General features: G+C 40.6%; 2 protein-coding genes across 5 annotated transcripts; both read left to right on the plus strand.

The window, feature by feature from the left end:
- Positions 1-54: 54 nt before the first annotated feature.
- On the plus strand, positions 55-9,008 carry prlra (prolactin receptor a). 2 transcript variants are annotated; one of them, XM_061292600.1, is made up of 9 exons: positions 55-215; positions 3,818-3,907; positions 4,089-4,221; positions 5,262-5,431; positions 5,519-5,685; positions 6,352-6,493; positions 6,594-6,687; positions 6,823-6,892; positions 6,956-9,008. In XM_061292600.1, exons 2-9 carry the CDS (start codon positions 3,847-3,849, stop codon positions 7,739-7,741), a joined length of 1,623 nt encoding a protein of 540 aa, XP_061148584.1. In that variant the 5' UTR covers positions 55-215; positions 3,818-3,846; the 3' UTR covers positions 7,742-9,008. The 2 variants fall into 2 exon arrangements, with proteins under 2 accessions (XP_061148584.1, XP_061148585.1); XM_061292601.1 differs by having other exon boundaries at positions 81-300.
- A 239-nt stretch (positions 9,009-9,247) lies between these two features.
- agxt2 (alanine--glyoxylate aminotransferase 2) lies at positions 9,248-15,042 on the plus strand. 3 transcript variants are annotated; one of them, XM_061292602.1, is made up of 14 exons: positions 9,248-9,469; positions 10,655-10,743; positions 10,813-11,039; positions 11,120-11,243; positions 11,602-11,696; positions 11,800-11,893; positions 12,464-12,557; positions 12,797-12,897; positions 13,013-13,105; positions 13,422-13,554; positions 13,741-13,829; positions 13,910-14,059; positions 14,535-14,633; positions 14,716-15,042. In XM_061292602.1, the coding sequence occupies exons 1-14, from the start codon at positions 9,403-9,405 to the stop codon at positions 14,815-14,817; spliced, it is 1,557 nt and encodes a 518-aa protein (XP_061148586.1). In that variant the 5' UTR covers positions 9,248-9,402; the 3' UTR covers positions 14,818-15,042. The 3 variants fall into 3 exon arrangements, with proteins under 3 accessions (XP_061148586.1, XP_061148587.1, XP_061148588.1); XM_061292603.1 differs by having other exon boundaries at positions 9,249-9,469; positions 10,849-11,039; XM_061292604.1 differs by having other exon boundaries at positions 9,252-9,469; positions 10,655-10,775; positions 10,849-11,039.
- Positions 15,043-15,662: the final 620 nt, after the last annotated feature.

A 15,662-nucleotide genomic window follows, 5' to 3' on the forward strand; every position in this document is an offset into this window, starting at 1 on the left:
GGCGGAACAGCGCCCCCCAAAACCCCCCCGCCACCCCCCCAATGGGAGGCTGAGGGATGTTGCGATGTTTCCTCCCACATTAAGGCGGAACCAAACGTACGGCTCTGTCACTAATGTCTGCCTCGCCTCCGTGGAGAATTACTTGGACCACCCCGCTCTTGTGTGGAGTGCCACCGCCGGCTGACACAGACATATGCTGAAACACTGATTATCTGGTAAGTTTTCATTTTGATTTAAATTTTTAAAATTTATCCTACAGGGCAGATGTTCCATGAGTGGACTCATACCTGGATGTTGAAGGTACATGCATTATGCATAACGCACGATATACAGTGAAAATCAATATTTTTATGTGATTGTGTGTGATGAGTTTTTTTAAGTGCAGTATGTATATATGTTTGATATTTGATGTTTGAAATTGTATATTATTTAATATATTATAAGTGAAGCAGTACACCAATATTTACAAAAATATTTAGAACATAAATATATTTCTAATCAACTATAAATTGCCAAAATATAGTAGACAAATAAAATATTTTACGAATATTATTACTTCAATAAAAATATCATTAAAATAATATAACATTTACATTTAACTTTACAATTGTGGCAACCTTATTGCAAGTTGACAATATTTGCAAAGGAACTAACACAGTGTTGTCCCCCCCCCCCCCCCCTTCATTCTACGCTTGCATGTGAGTGAAAATTACACACACAAATTTTAATTAGTAAATGTCTATTTCCATGTGTTTGTAGCTGGTATATTAAGAGTCATTTGTAACATGTTAACTCCTAGGACCCAACCAAAATATTAGGAGAGCTCTCAATAGGACAACAACTATAACAACATTTTAAACAAACAAATAGCTCTCTGCCAGTGTCATTTAAAAGTAAACAATTTTACCTTTAGTAAAAGCTGAATAGTCATTGCATATGCTTAAAAGCCTTATGATAGATCTCGTAATGGGATTTCCGTGGGCGTGATCTTCTTGTCCGCTGGCGTTTACTTGAGTCTGGGTCAAGCAGGTTGAGGGATGTTGGCTATCGCACTAAATCTTTTCCGCTGTTACCATACCTGTGTTTCTATATACGTATACTCTTCAGTTAATGGCTTGCATTCAAGCTCGGCTTGTCTTTTTTCTTGTCAATCAAAACGAGCATAGCCAACAGAATAGCATGGAACATTTAATTAGTGCGAATGCTATTTGAACACAAGTGGTGCAGCAACAAATGAGTAGACGGAAAAAAAGTAGACAGACAATGTAATAATATTCACAGATGTCTTTATCCTCTGGGGGAATAAAAAAATACTGCAGCTTACACAGCCTTCATTGCTGTTATTGCTGGCCCTTAACACAACCAGAATAATATTGTCTAATATGAAGTTGGGGTTGTTGTCTCTTAACCAATCAAATTTAACATTCACCAAATGATGCTCGTTAGTGTGACTGCAGAATTTTTTGTCATTTTGACCGGTTGCTCTAAATATTCTTAGATGTGTATTCCACTGGTGGGTTTTGAGCTAAATAGTCTCACCTGTCTGTACTGCATTTACACAAAAGAATCAACGCGGTCGTCGGCTTTTAGTTGATGACACTGATGTGGCCTTTTAAAATTGTATTGATTAAAAGGTTGTTTTTAATGGAGCTTTCAATAAAAACGCTTATTTTTTAATTGAATTTCCATAGAATGTTGGTTTCATGGCCAAATGTAATATAGAGTAGTACTTGGACACAATTTAGGGTGTCTTTATTTGAGATTGAAACATAATTGTGCTTTTATGGCTTAGAGGCAGGCTAACAATGACTGTTTGCACTCCACTGTACCTCTGTGAAGGCTTTTACTGCTGCTGCTCTTACATCAGCTGCTTTGTCTGTTCACTTAGAGTCTAAGTCTTAGACCCATCTCAAAGTGAGATTTCCAAAAGAAAAGAGGGGGGAAAAAAATCAAAGGAAATAATTAAAAAAACAAAATGATTGCTTTTTAACTTTGTACTTGAGTCATATTCATGGCTACATCAGTCCTTCATTGCACAGGCTAAAGGAAGGAAGTCCATTGCAGCACATTTACGGGCATCAATGTTAGAGAAAGGATTTCTCGAAATCAATTACAACAACATGCAGGTTGGCCTATAACGGCAAATTGTGTGCGTGTGTCTGTGTGTGTCCGTCAAATGAGGAAGGTGGATTTTTTTTCTATTTCAGCTTCCTCCTGTGTATCAAAAAACATAAACGTTAGGGTGATTGAGGAGTCTAAATTGTCCAGAGATTTGAAAATGTTCCTCTCGCCCAAAGTCATCTGAAGAAGGCTCCAGTTCAACAGTGACGCCAACTCAAAAGGTCTATAGATATCCATCCTTGCAAAGAGATGTATGTGGTCTTAAACCAGCAGCATTTTGTAAAATCCACGTGAGCAGGTTTGAATGCGACTAACCTTGAGCTGTTCTATTCAATTTGACAACAGCAGAGAAGTAAATGCTCACTCCAGCCTGCAGTATGTTCATTAACCTTGACCATAAAACTCAATGGGAGTGAGAAGGCACAATCTTTCAATAACACTGCGATTGTCTTGATTTAAAATGTAGAAGTTGAACCAATGGTCCGCCACATTTACGTTATGGGGATTCAGTTGGCCAATTTTCATTCTGTATTCTGATTGGTTCAGATTACACCGGGGTGTCACCATGTGACAGTTTGAAATTTATATTTAACAATTCGGGATGAGGTCAATCATACCTCAGAGTAAAAATTAGGCCGCTTAGCGGTTTAACACGTCGCAACATATCCCTGCATAGCACTGAAAGACTTGATTTATTTATTCATTGTTTGTGCTTTCTGTTTTTATTTTTTGTGTTGTTTACTTGTATGTATATTGTGTGCTATGTCCTGTCACCGTGGGATAGTGGGAACGTACTTTCGATTTCTTTGTGTCTTGGCATGTGAAGAAATTGACAATAAAGCAGACTTTGACTTTGACTTTAGTTGACACTGTTTTGTGGCTCTCTCCTGTCTTCTTAGCAGCTTATTGGGTGTGGGCCCTCCAGTTACGCAAGCGCCGCTATCTACAGCGGGAGGCTAATCCAGTGGTGTGACCTTAATGCCAATTACCAGATCATGGGCGACGTTAATGAGGCATCACCAAAAGAGTGCATTTAAATGGCGCTTCAGGTGAAGCACGCGTCGGCCATCTTAGGCAGGTTCAGAGATGAAAAAGGGTCACGCTGTGAACTAACAATGCTAAAAGCTAGCTTCTGCCCAGTTATGCAATTGTTTACACTGCATGTGCCAGCTGGCAGAGGTTGACACTAGACATAAATGGAGAGGATTGTTCATTTTTAATCCTTCATGTAACCTTCCACAAAGAGCAAAATACCGTATCTATAATGAAAACCTTTTGGGGGGTTTTAGTCTGCTGTATTCTTGAAGAATGATGTTTGCTCAGGTTTATAATTTCCAGTTCATGCCACAAGAGAGGATTAAAGCACAACTTTTGTCAAGTGAAGCTTCTCATCTCACTCAAACATAACTCCCTAGCAACCAAAATTCCACGATATGGCGGAAAAACAAAATTAGTCTTAATTTTGAGAACTTTTACCATTGTAAATCTTTTTCATAATATTGAGACATTTTTCAAAAACAACAAAAAAAGGAATTTGTTCATGTGATATGATGATTTAACATAAATATTTGATTGTGACATTATACTTTCCAATCCCGTAAGTCTTTTTGTCATAAAATCTTTTAAGCAGGAATGACTTTCAAAAACACCACAACTCCTCACTTATCATTGTTGGTCATTTCTATCCATCTTGCAGCCGTCAATTGTGTGGTACCCTGAGCCGCAATGAGAACCATTCTGGAATTGACCTGCCTGCTGTTGCTGTCCATCACACCACACGCTAAAGGTACATTCTCTAAGCTGGATACCTTCACAATTTCCTGATAGTTCAATCTGGTTCTCCCTGTTGTTTTAAAGTTCAGAATTTTGTCATTGTGACGTGTGACCTAATCTGGATCTTGGATCATGAGAAAAATAAGGGTCGCGGCTCTCGCTGATCTAAAGCTTCCGCCCTACCTGCCTCTCAGGTCTCAGTCCGCCGGGGAAGCCCACATTGACCAGCTGTCGCTCTCCCGAAAAAGAGACCTTCACTTGCTGGTGGCAGCCTGGTTCAGACGGAGGACTGCCTACCACGTACGCGCTTTACTACCGCAAGGAAAGGTCAGCATAATTCCTTTGTAGTAACTTTGATCAACTACTTTTCATCTAATTTGTTTTAAATGTCTTCTTCTCTTTTTTTAAATGTCTGACATCATTTTGCTTTAAAATGTTAGCAGTTCAGGTGCCTGCAGCTCTCATGAGGATAAGCGGTTCAGAAAATGGACTGATGGATGTTTTATAATATTTTGCCTTTAAATATTGCTTTGTAATTACGCGAAGAACTATATGGAAGAAACTAGAATTTGCAATTTCAGGAGGAATTGCGTGTGAAGGCGAAGAAGCTGAATAAATACTTGGGGTATGCTACAGAATGATGTGTAAATTTGGAACAGGTTGAATCGGTTGAATAATGTTGGAATTAGAAGCGAAAAACAACATTTTGTAAAATTTGGCGTGAATTTTAAAGTTAAAGATTTTTTATTTTTGGTAAGGGGGAAGTTTTGGAATAGGTAGGCAAAGGATGAACAGTTGGAATTTGGAACTGGTTGAATCGGTTGAAAAATGTAGCAATTAGAAGGGAAAAAGACATTTTTGCCAAATTTAGCACAAATTTTAAATGTGACAACGTGAATTTGGCTAGTTTCGGAAATGTTGAAAATCTTCGCCAATGGGAATTGAACGTACTGAATGATGTGAATTTCAAACTGGAACGACGTAAATATGAAATGTTAAATGTGCCATTAAGAATAAATTTGCCGTGAATTTGAGAATTTTACGAAAACTAAAAATGTTTGGAATGGGAAAAATGCAAGCGAATAAAATAGAAGAAGAAGAAGAAGCCGAATAATAATAATAATAGTGAATGATGAAGAACAACACTACTAAGGCTGTCTTGCCTGCCTTGCCAAGGGCTTTATAATGCATTTGGCAATTTTCACATATGCAATCTTTCAGCCACTCAGTGCTGAGAACAATTTAAGCAGGCTGGACTTCTGCATTCATTTCATGTGCGGCTGCATTTATAGAAATAACCCCCTATAATCAGGACCTACTTCCTCAGCCCATTAATGTCCCTCCTGCTCCTCATCTCCTGCCTCCAGCTCTGAGGTTGTGCACGAGTGCCCCGACTACTCCACTGGCGGCGAGAACTCGTGTTTCTTCAACAAGAACGACACATCCATCTGGGTCAACTACATCATCAGCGTGGTGGCTACCAACCAACTGGGCAGCGCCTTTTCTGACCCGGTGGACATTGACGTGGTCTACATCGGTGAGGACCCAACTGGTTCTTGAGTCACAATTTGATTATTCACTGAAAACCTCAAAATGGATGAATGGGTGTTTTTTTTCTCTGCAGTCCAGCCCAACCCTCCTGAGAACGTGTCACTGAACATCATGGAGGACAAAGGCTGGCCCTTCCTGCGAGTGGTGTGGGAGCCGCCCCGTCAGGCCGACACTCGCTCCGGCTGGATCACACTCATCTATGAGCTTCGTATCCGGTCCGAGGGGGAAAACGAGTGGGAGGTAGGTACAGGTAACCTATTATCCACGTTATTGCTACAGAGTCTCCGAGGCAGCAGCCAACGGTTGAAACCTGAGCTGAAACGCCTCGGTCCGAAAGCCAGCTGTTCCTTTGGATTAGGACACTGTATAAAATCCCCGCTTTGTTTTGAATGGGCTTTTATCTCCGATCTTTAGCACAAATGCCTGGAAGTGTTGTTTTGATTTTGCCCTTAGTAGGTTTATGCAAAAATTACAAAACTAATTCCCGATAAACTTAGGGGTTGACACGTGTTGAGAGAAAAAAAAAGAAAACTCTTGATACAAACGTGCATCAAAATGTCATTTTAATGTTTAGTAGGAGCTAAAAACCAACCTCACTATTAGTTTTGAGGACTTAAATGTAACACGCAGCATTTTTAAACTATTGTTGGATGCCATTTCTCCAAACTATTTTAGTTGTAAATAAGACATTTTCTGATCGGGTCACTGTTACAATACAGTCCAATGTGTGAAAACAGTTTCTTTTTCGTCATCCATTGTGAACTGGAAAGTGACTTCCAACCATCATACATTGGGAATCGTTTTTTTCAATAGCTCTTTTTCCAATCTTGGCAGCGCTCTGTGCTCCATTGTATTCAGTTTGAGTATTATCAGACCCTTTGAAAAAGTTGCCTTGTATGTTTTCAGACTCACGTGGCTGGCCAGCAGAAGCTGTTCAACATTTTTAGCCTTCGCTCCGGCACCTTGTACCTCGTTCAGGTGCGCTGCAAACCCGACCACGGCTTTTGGAGTGAATGGAGCTCTGAGTCCCAAATCTTTTTTCCTGACTGTAAGAAATCACACGTAAAGATTTTGTTTTGTTACCTTCTACATTATAGTCCAAACAGAAGATTGGTTTGTGATGTTTCTCCCTGAATTGCACATCACAGATTTCCCTCGAGAAAAATCAGCCTGGATCATCATCACAGCTTTTTGCACTTCCATCTTCCTCATTACCTGGTTGCTGCACATGAATAGTCGCAGGTAAAAAGAAAAAGAAAGAAAGAAAATTGTTGACAACAGAACAATGCTTGTCACCACACATTTATTGATCATTTCAGCCTTGGTTGAGATCTTTTGTCTTGTTTCTGATGTTTCACTTTCTTTTTATCTGAGAAGCTTGAAACACTGCCTCCTGCCACCAGTCCCAGGTCCTAAAATAAAAGGATTTGATCAACAGCTTCTGAAGGTACTAACCTTTTTTTTCCCCCCCCCAACACTGAGATCCTCAAAATGTATTTTTCCCATGCAGAAAGGCACCTCTAAAGACATTTTCAACGCGCTAGTACTGTCCAACTTTCCCCGAATGTCATCGTCTAATAACGAGGACCTGTTGGTGGAGTATCTGGAAGTGTACATCTCAGAGGAGCGGGAGGCCATGTTGGAAGGGAGCAAGGAGCTCGACGGGCACGCCTTCAAATCGGAAAGCTCTACGTCGGAGAGCTCCGCGTCCGACAGCGATTCGGGCCGGGGTAGCTGTGATAGTCACACCTTGGTGATAGAGAAGTGCGGCCGGCCCAAAGAGCACGAAGACGGCACGCGGGCCGAACGGGAAGACTGGGAGAATCCGAGGGTAGACATGAGAGATAGGACATGGACTTCTGTGTTTACCAGCCCCCCCAAGCGGTCTTCTCACAGCCTCTCCGACAGCCTCTCTCAGCATCTGGGGCCCTCGCAGGTGTGCAAGCAAATCAAAGCCCGTAGCGACGTCAACATCGCCGCGTCCGATCACAAACTTTCGCCCGCTCGTTGGTCCGGGGAGTACGTGGGCGTGCAGACGGTCGTGGAGGACGACGTGGTCCTCCTCCAGCCGAGGGAGAACTGCTCCCCGCCGCCCTCTTTTCAGAAGCGAGACTACAGCCGGGTGAAGCAGGTGGGCAGCGACAACATGTTGCTGCTGCTCCAGAAAGTGTCGGAAGGAACGGCGGACGGGCACGAGGGTGGGATGAGCTTTGGCGCCACGAGCCAGAAGAGCGCCACCATGGCAGCAAGCGATTATGTCGACACGTCCGCTGGATTTCCATTGTCAACGTCCTGAGTGTCCTTTTGTTTAGGGGCGGGCATTTACGTTATTCTCGTAATTTGGGACAGACTCCATTTTCATGCACTTGAGACCCAGGATTTTTCATACACCAAAAAATGAGTAAGCTAACTCTTTCAAAAAACTTGATAAACGCAAAGTGAATATTTGACTAAAAACAAGCCTTTACACCTGCAAAATTTGGATTTGTTTTTTAACAAACAGGACTTTTCACGTAGGATTTTGACTTCTACTAATAATTTTGACCTCATGTAAAACAACAAAGCCGAACATCTTGTTGTAGGTATTTATATTTGTAAGCTTGAGTATTTGGTGTTATTTGGGCTGGGGTGATATATATCAAATGCAAAGCATTGTACAAAACACAATTTGTTTTTTTTGGCGGGTGTGGTGTAAAAGTGATTTAAGTTTGAACTTTAAATTGAAATGTTATGTCAACAATTTTCGCTAGCACAACAAAGCAAGCAAGTTCTTCGCTTCAAAACAATTTGCTGAGGTGTTTTACTTATATATTTAAGAAAAAAAACTAAATGTTTTTTTTTGAATGCCCAACTGAACATTTTATTGGTTGGTTGCCTTTGAAATTTAAGTTCACTCAACATTTTTATTTTATTTTTTTCCAATTTACCACAAAGTATGTGCTGTATGGCTGTAGTATGGGCAGCCAACTACAGTCAAATTTGTATTAATTGTTCCAAAATACAATTAATCAACTCCACACATATGACAGAACAATACACAATCAATTAATCGGTTACGAGACCTATTTTTCTATCTATGAGGTGATTTTCCCGTTATAAATCTGTTTTTCAGACTGAACTATTTTCAAGGTTGTGTCTTATAGGTTATTATTGAGTGACTGTACAATCGAACCGCCAAAACATTTTCTTGGCTTTTTTTTGTTTTGTGATGCGGAGAGAAAAACACGATAATAACCATAGAACAAATATTTATAAGTCAATGCACAAATGTGGTTTATATTGCCGCAGTAGCAATGCAACACCTCTGACCCTCTATATGTGAAATGATGTGTCCAAAGAAGCATACAATTTACCTGCTATGTCATTTCTATAAGGATTTTTTTGGCTGGAAACAAAGTGGTACTATTGTTTCGTCTGACTATTGTTGTTGCAGTTCGAATGAATGCATGAATGAAAAACAGTAAGAATGAATGAATGAATGAGTTGACTGTGTAAATTTGAAAACGAACACATTATTTTTGCTGGTGTCACTGTAATAATAAATGTACCCGATTTGGTTCTCATCTTTATTGTGATGAATACGATAAGCAAGTTTACTGTGGGAAAAATCTCTTGAGAGAGAGAGAGAGAGAGAGAGAGAGAGAGAGAGAGAGAGAGAGAGAGAGAGAGAGAGAGAGAGAGAGAGAGAGAGAGAGAGAGAGAGAGAGAGAGAGAGGGGGGGGGGGGGGGGGGGGGAACTGGTCGATCAAGATGATCAGCATGCCATCTTCACTGACGAAGCAATGGCCGCATGCTATTTAGAGTCCGCCTACCATCCCCACACCCTCCGTTCTGAAAAACTTTGTACTCTAGAAGGGTTCGGGTAGAACTTCTCGCCTTCGTCCCGCGACGATTTATGTGACATTCAGCAAAAAAAACAAAAAAAAAACGTGTTGAGTTTAAAGAAGACGTAAAAAAATGCATAAGGTAGCTTGGAGTCGCTCCGCGCCCTTGAGAGGCCTGATTAAATACCACACCGCAGGAGGTGAGTTTGACATCGCAACCGCGTCTTTTTGCACACAAGTAGCTAAAGAGAGTAGGTGAAGTAGTTCACGAAAGAGAAATTTGAATATAAAGACCTACTGGCACCATTTTGTAAGATTTTTTTTTTTTGTTAAATTTGGCGGTGGATAGAATCCTGAATCATGAGGAAGGTTTGCGCACCTGTCTTTTTTTTCTTATTTCTCCTGAAGGTTGCCTAAAATTGGTAATCTTTGCAATACTGTCTCAAGTACTTGGTAACTCCTCAAAAACACTCCAAGGGTACCAGAACAACAAAAATGTTCTTCAACGTGGCAACTGCAGATGTGTCCACAGATGCATTTCATAATATATCTATTGTGCTCAATGGTAAAAACAGTAATTTATTGAATACCAGAGATATATGTAGCTCTGTATGCACAATTTCCTTCATATGGCAAATAATAGGCAACAAACAAAAAAACTTTGGGTCGATACAGCAATGAAAGATAAGAATCACCCTATTTTTCACAACCCAAGTATGGCAAGTGTGACATATAAAGATGACATAAGTTATCACATTTTGTATTTGTGTCAGTCCTATACAGTTTCTATTTTGGCACTGAGAAGAAAAAAAGTATAAAACCATTAATATACATAAATCATTAAAACCACCAAGTTAGGAAACTAACTCTAGTTACTGTGTAACTAGTCAGGTTAACCATTGCATACTGCTGGTCATCCATCCATCCATTTTCTGTACCGCTTAGTCCCCACGGGGGTCGCGGGCGTGCTGGAGCCTATCCCAGCCGTCATCGGGCAGTAGTGTTCTAATTAATCTATATTAATATTATATTTGATTTATTATATATCATATTAATTTATATTAATTCAATATGTTATCATTTTTTATTTTGGTATTTTGAAAGCACGTCACATGTTTTAAGACATACAAATTGTGAAAGGAAATGCTCGTAATATTGCCTGTTTCAAAAGTTCTTCAATTTGGGGTCAAAGCCATTAAAATGCATGAAAATTGTATAATTCTCATCACAACAAGTTTTGACTGTATATACCAATTCAGTTTCCTGAAACAGCATGATGTTGAATACAACTTTTTTTTTTTTTTTTCTTCCCGGTTCAATGACTATCACCATGCTTTTTCCAAATGACCACTTTTTTGGGGTCATTGACCTCCATTCTTCCACAGGGCCGTTGTGTCAGAAATCAGCCTTGAAAAGCACTTCTGCAGACCTATTGGAGATGCCTCCATGCAACTTCACACCACAAGAATACAAGGTGACAACAAGCATGTCGCAGTCCGCCTCCCGGTAAATTAGAAAGTTACAGAAAATATTGTCCTCAAAGATGATATGCGATGGTCAAATCACTCTGGGTCTTCAGGGGATGTCCAAAGAGCGTATGATGGAGATCCGTCAGACCATCTGCCATCCTATGACCATGAAGGTGACCTACTATAAGAAGCCGGTGTGCATCCATCAGGGTCACATGCAGTGGCTGTGGGATGTGGATGGAAGACGCTACCTGGATCTCTTTGCCGGCGTGGCCACAGTCAGCGTGGGCCACTGCCACCCGTAAGATGACATTTTTTTTTTCTCTTCACACTTTTGTTGTGGTTTTGACGGTTAAATTGACTCACTTGTGTCGGGCGCAGAAAAGTGACGGCGGCGGCGGAGCAGCAGCTGAGGAAGCTTGTACACACCACCAACATCTACGTTTATCCTACTATCCACGAGTACTGTGAAAAACTAGCGTCCAACTTGCCTGATCCTCTCAAGGTACTGCCAAGCCTTTTTTTCATAGAGGATTGTAGAACCAGAATAACTAGCATGGCTTCCAATCGAGTATCGCTCAATGTAAACAAACCGAAACATGTCCGTCTATAATTTTAATATTAAGTTGTAAGGTTGTAAGAATGTAGTTTAAATCTTTTAAAATGTAACTCATCTTGTTATGACAAAAAACCCTCCTAATATTACAAGAATAAAGTTGTAAGGTTATGAGAAAAAGCCCTTGGGCTCATTTCTTTTGATCAGCATAAGTTTAGTGCAAATTAGAAACGGGCGTTTGCGCCGTTGTGGGTGTGAGCACAATGTTATGTAAAAAAGTCCAGATCTATATGTTTTTTTCATCCAGGTGATCTACCTGACCAATAGCGGCTCAGAGGCTAACGACCTTGCCATGTGTATGGCCCGACTGTACACTGGCAATTTTGACATCATCACTTTCAGGTATCTGGTTTTTAACATTTCTCCTTTTCCTAGGTTTACGTATATTTTCCTGGAGACATTGATTGAAAGCACACAGACTTTTGAATTGCAATTTTGCTTTCAGAGGATCGTATCACGGAGGTAGCCCGCAGAGCATGGGTCTGACTGCACAACAAGCTTACAAGTACCCCGTTGCCATCGGCTTAGGCTGCACAAACGTACGTATGACTAACTTCCTTTCAGCACCATCGTGTGAAAAATCATTATCATGTTTCTTTTATCCCAAAATTTTACTGACACTTAAGAAAGCCCATTAGGGACACACAAAGAAGAGAGAGAAAAAAAAAAGATGTAATGCTTCTAAAAAACAATGATAATGTTATTACAAGAAAGTGGCAAGGATTTCATAGAATTATGCGAATGAATTTATATGGAATATTAATAATAAATGTGTTACTTATGAAGTCTCACTGTTAGAAGACTAAAGTTGGAATGACACAAGAATAAATTGTTAGTGTTACGTGGAATAAAAGAATAAAGTCAAATTTACGAGAATACATTACAGGATGAATTTAACAGGTTAAATAAAGTCCAATAATCCAACATATTTTTCCAATTCTATGGTTTATACTCACATAGTCTTAGCATTTGTCTTTCCTGCGCTAATACTTCAAATATGTGTCTATGAAGGCGAATTTCTCCCTCTGTGGGATTTTACTCACGTGTAACTGTGCACAATACACGTTGTGGAGCCTACTGATTTGCTTTTTGCCCTAAAAACCAAACAGACCATGTGTCCTGATGTGTTCAGAGGTCTCTGGGGGGGAAGCCACTGCAGGGACTCTCCTGTGCAGACCACCAGAGAATGTAATTGTGCTCAAGGTAAACACACCAGTGTCAATTCAAGCGTTGATGAGCAATATATTCCTTTAAATCAATATAGCATGAGTAACGTACTTTAAAAAAACAAAACTATTATTGTTTAAGGTAACAATCTGCGTAAAGGTCATTTTTGGTCACACAAGAGAAGCTCAAGGTCTCCTAGCGTCAATCATTTACTTCATTCTCAGGAAGGGAGTAGAATACAAATGATAACTTAAAGTCTTGTTTGTATTCCACAGGCCAGTGTGTAGCAAACGAGCACTACATTGAACAACTCAAAGAGACGTTTGTTACCAGCGTCCCTGATCGAATTGCTGCTTTCTTTGCTGAGCCTATTCAGGTGCACACACAAGCCTCCTTTTTAAATCAATTCAAGTTGTACAACTCTTTGTTGCTAGGCAGAATTGATTTAATTCATATTTAAAGAGCTGATTGCTGGGGGTTTTTTTTCGCAGGGAGTTGGTGGTGCTGTGCAGTACCCGAAAAACTTTCTGAAGGAGGCGTACAAACTCGTGAGAGAGAGAGGCGGCGTCTGCATCGCTGATGAGGTTTGAAGATACGTTATTACTTCAACCGCATCGACTTACAGGTTTTTCATGTTTAACAAAAAAATGCTATAAATACAGACAAAATATTTGCATGGTTTTTTTCCCCAAATCCTGTTGCTAACCCTCTGGAGTGAAAACCTAACCCCTGTAAACATTTGAGTTGGTTGATCAGTTCCTAATTCCTTATCTGAGAAGATGATTCCACTAAATCATGCCAGATGAACAAGTCTCACCCTAATGGGCTTACTTGGGGGTGATTTGTTTTCCAGCACATTGTGGCATCTCTTAAAATAAAGGATAGCAATCATGTTTATAGGTGCAAACAGGATTTGGTCGAACAGGGAGCCATTTTTGGGGATTCCAAGGTCACGACATCCTTCCTGATATCGTGACCATGGCCAAGGGCATCGGGAACGGCTTCCCGATGGGAGCAGTGGTTACAACACGGGGTGAGATGCGGACTATTGGTTGAATCGGTATGCGTGGGAAAGGGCGCTTTTCATGTTGCATTCTTTACTAATGGCTTCACAAAAGCAGCTCTTGAGCATTTACACATTTTTTTTTTCATAAATTATGTTTTCCGGTTAATATTTGTTTTCTTTTTTGTAACTGTTGTCATTTGGACTTTCTTGCAGAGATTGCAGACAAGTTCGCACAGGGCGTTCACTTCAACACCTTTGGAGGAAACCCACTGGCTTGTGCCATCGCGTCATCTGTCATTGATGTGAGAACTCCGTTTTCTATTTCCGATCAATAGATGAATGCGTTGTACATATGTAATGTGTTTGTGACCTCACTTGGCAGACTATCCACGAAGAAGGAACACAGCAGAACAGTCTAAAGGTCGGAACCTACATGATGTTGGAACTCGCCAAGCTCAGAGACAAGTATGACATCATCGGGGACGTCCGTGGCAAAGGCCTGCAGATTGGTGTGGAAATGGTTCGAGACAAGGTAACGGCATTGATTTTTCCCATTTGCACCTTTTCTGCCTTTTGGTGTTGGAGCCGTAAAGACGGCAGTGTTACAGTGTTCAATATCCTTTTTATGCCGCATTTAAATCAGTAATTTTACTTTGCAACACCGAAGCAAAGAGGAGAGGACTTATCCCTCAGCAATATTGTTGAGAATGCAATTTGGAATTGCTGTGTTTTTCCAGTTTAAGGTAGATGAAATGACTTTGTTAATAGTCTTCTGAGGAAAAACACAATGATTCACTGTGCTTTTTTTTTTTCTGGTTGTTTTTCTGGTGAATTTTCCCCACTTAAGACCAATTCTCCGGTCGAAAATCACTTTAGAAAGCAGCTGCAAAGTGCCTTAAAAAAAGTACAGTGTAGCTACATCATGTGTTGCCATGGTTATCACCATCCGCATTCAGTAACCGCCTTGTCGAAGCTTTCCTTTCATGTTCAACCACTTATGTTCTCAGGCTAGCAGAGAACCCCTGCCGGCCCAGGAAATGGCCAACATCTTTGAGGACATCAAAAACATGGGCATTCTCATCGGGAAAGGAGGACTTTATGGACAGGTAGATATCACCCCCCCTCGTTTTTTAAAAAAAATAAATGATTATTTTTACTAGTCAATAAACATTCAATTGCCCACCTCAGATTTTCCGCATCAAACCGCCCATGTGCATCACGATGGCGGACGCAGATTTCTTCCTGTCTGTTTTCAACAAGTCCATCCAGAATTCTGTGGCGAGAAGATGAGCCCGGCCAAAAAAAACAAAAAAAACGCGCCATCGACAGTGTACATCATTTTTAAACCTGTTCCGTTGCATAACGATGACTTTACAAAAACTATCTAGTGATGAAGGCATAAACACATTAGTGATTATAAAAGCTGACGTCTACCTCACGTGATTTAATACTAATTTGTTACTGCTTTGTTGCAAAGTGTAAATGCAATAAAAAGAAGACATTACATAATTGTTACACTATCCATCCATTCATTTTCTAAACCGCTTTACCTCCGTTACTCAGACTACGCAAGACAATATTTTTTTTTCTTTCCTGGAAACTCGCTGCCTTCAATGGCTGACCAACTCAGAAACATCTTTTCAATGGCTGATGCGGCTATGTAATAGGACAAAAGAAAATGTCTCAATGGAAAAGTGGTCTCACGTGTAGATACTTTTCCTCACAGTCTCGAGCAGGGGTCACCAACACGTTGCCCGCGGGCATCAGGCCGCCCGCAGGACTGTTCTAAAATTAGCTCAAATAGCGGCACTTGTCAGTGAGCTGCATCTATTTATTTTACAGTCAAACCTCGGTTTTTGAACGTCCTGGTTCTCGAACAAATCGGAATTCTAGCATTCTAAGATTTTTTGCTTCGATTGTCGAACAAAATTCAGAGGTCGAACCTCGCAAAATGAGCCGGGAGGACCGGCGAAAACCCGACCGCGCGGCCCAGATGCCGACTGACTCCGTTGTTATTGTATTTTCGTTACTTTCAGGATTGTATTAACCGCTAATCATGCCTCCAAAGAAAGCAAGTGGGAGCAGTAAAGCCATCCTAAAACACAAAGACGCTCTTAAAGCAATGCGACAGTGAG

The sequence above is a fragment of the Syngnathus typhle genome, linkage group LG12 (genome assembly GCF_033458585.1).
Source record: "Syngnathus typhle isolate RoL2023-S1 ecotype Sweden linkage group LG12, RoL_Styp_1.0, whole genome shotgun sequence".
Taxonomy (NCBI): domain Eukaryota; kingdom Metazoa; phylum Chordata; class Actinopteri; order Syngnathiformes; family Syngnathidae; genus Syngnathus; species Syngnathus typhle.

What these genes read in the sequence shown, in the direction of transcription:
- prlra (XM_061292600.1), top strand. Translation starts at nt 3,847, where the DNA reads ATGAGAACCATTCTGGAATTGACCTGCCTGCTGTTGCTGTCCATCACA. An exon ending in AGGGGGAAAACGAGTGGGAG is followed by an intron (nt 5,686 to 6,351) that starts GTAGGTACAGGT and finishes GTATGTTTTCAG; the next exon opens with ACTCACGTGGCTGGCCAGCA. An exon ending in TTGATCAACAGCTTCTGAAG is followed by an intron (nt 6,893 to 6,955) that starts GTACTAACCTTT and finishes TTTCCCATGCAG; the next exon opens with AAAGGCACCTCTAAAGACAT.
- agxt2 (XM_061292602.1), top strand. Translation starts at nt 9,403, where the DNA reads ATGCATAAGGTAGCTTGGAGTCGCTCCGCGCCCTTGAGAGGCCTGATT. An exon ending in AGCGTGGGCCACTGCCACCC is followed by an intron (nt 11,040 to 11,119) that starts GTAAGATGACAT and finishes TGTCGGGCGCAG; the next exon opens with AAAAGTGACGGCGGCGGCGG. An exon ending in TTTGACATCATCACTTTCAG is followed by an intron (nt 11,697 to 11,799) that starts GTATCTGGTTTT and finishes TTTTGCTTTCAG; the next exon opens with AGGATCGTATCACGGAGGTA.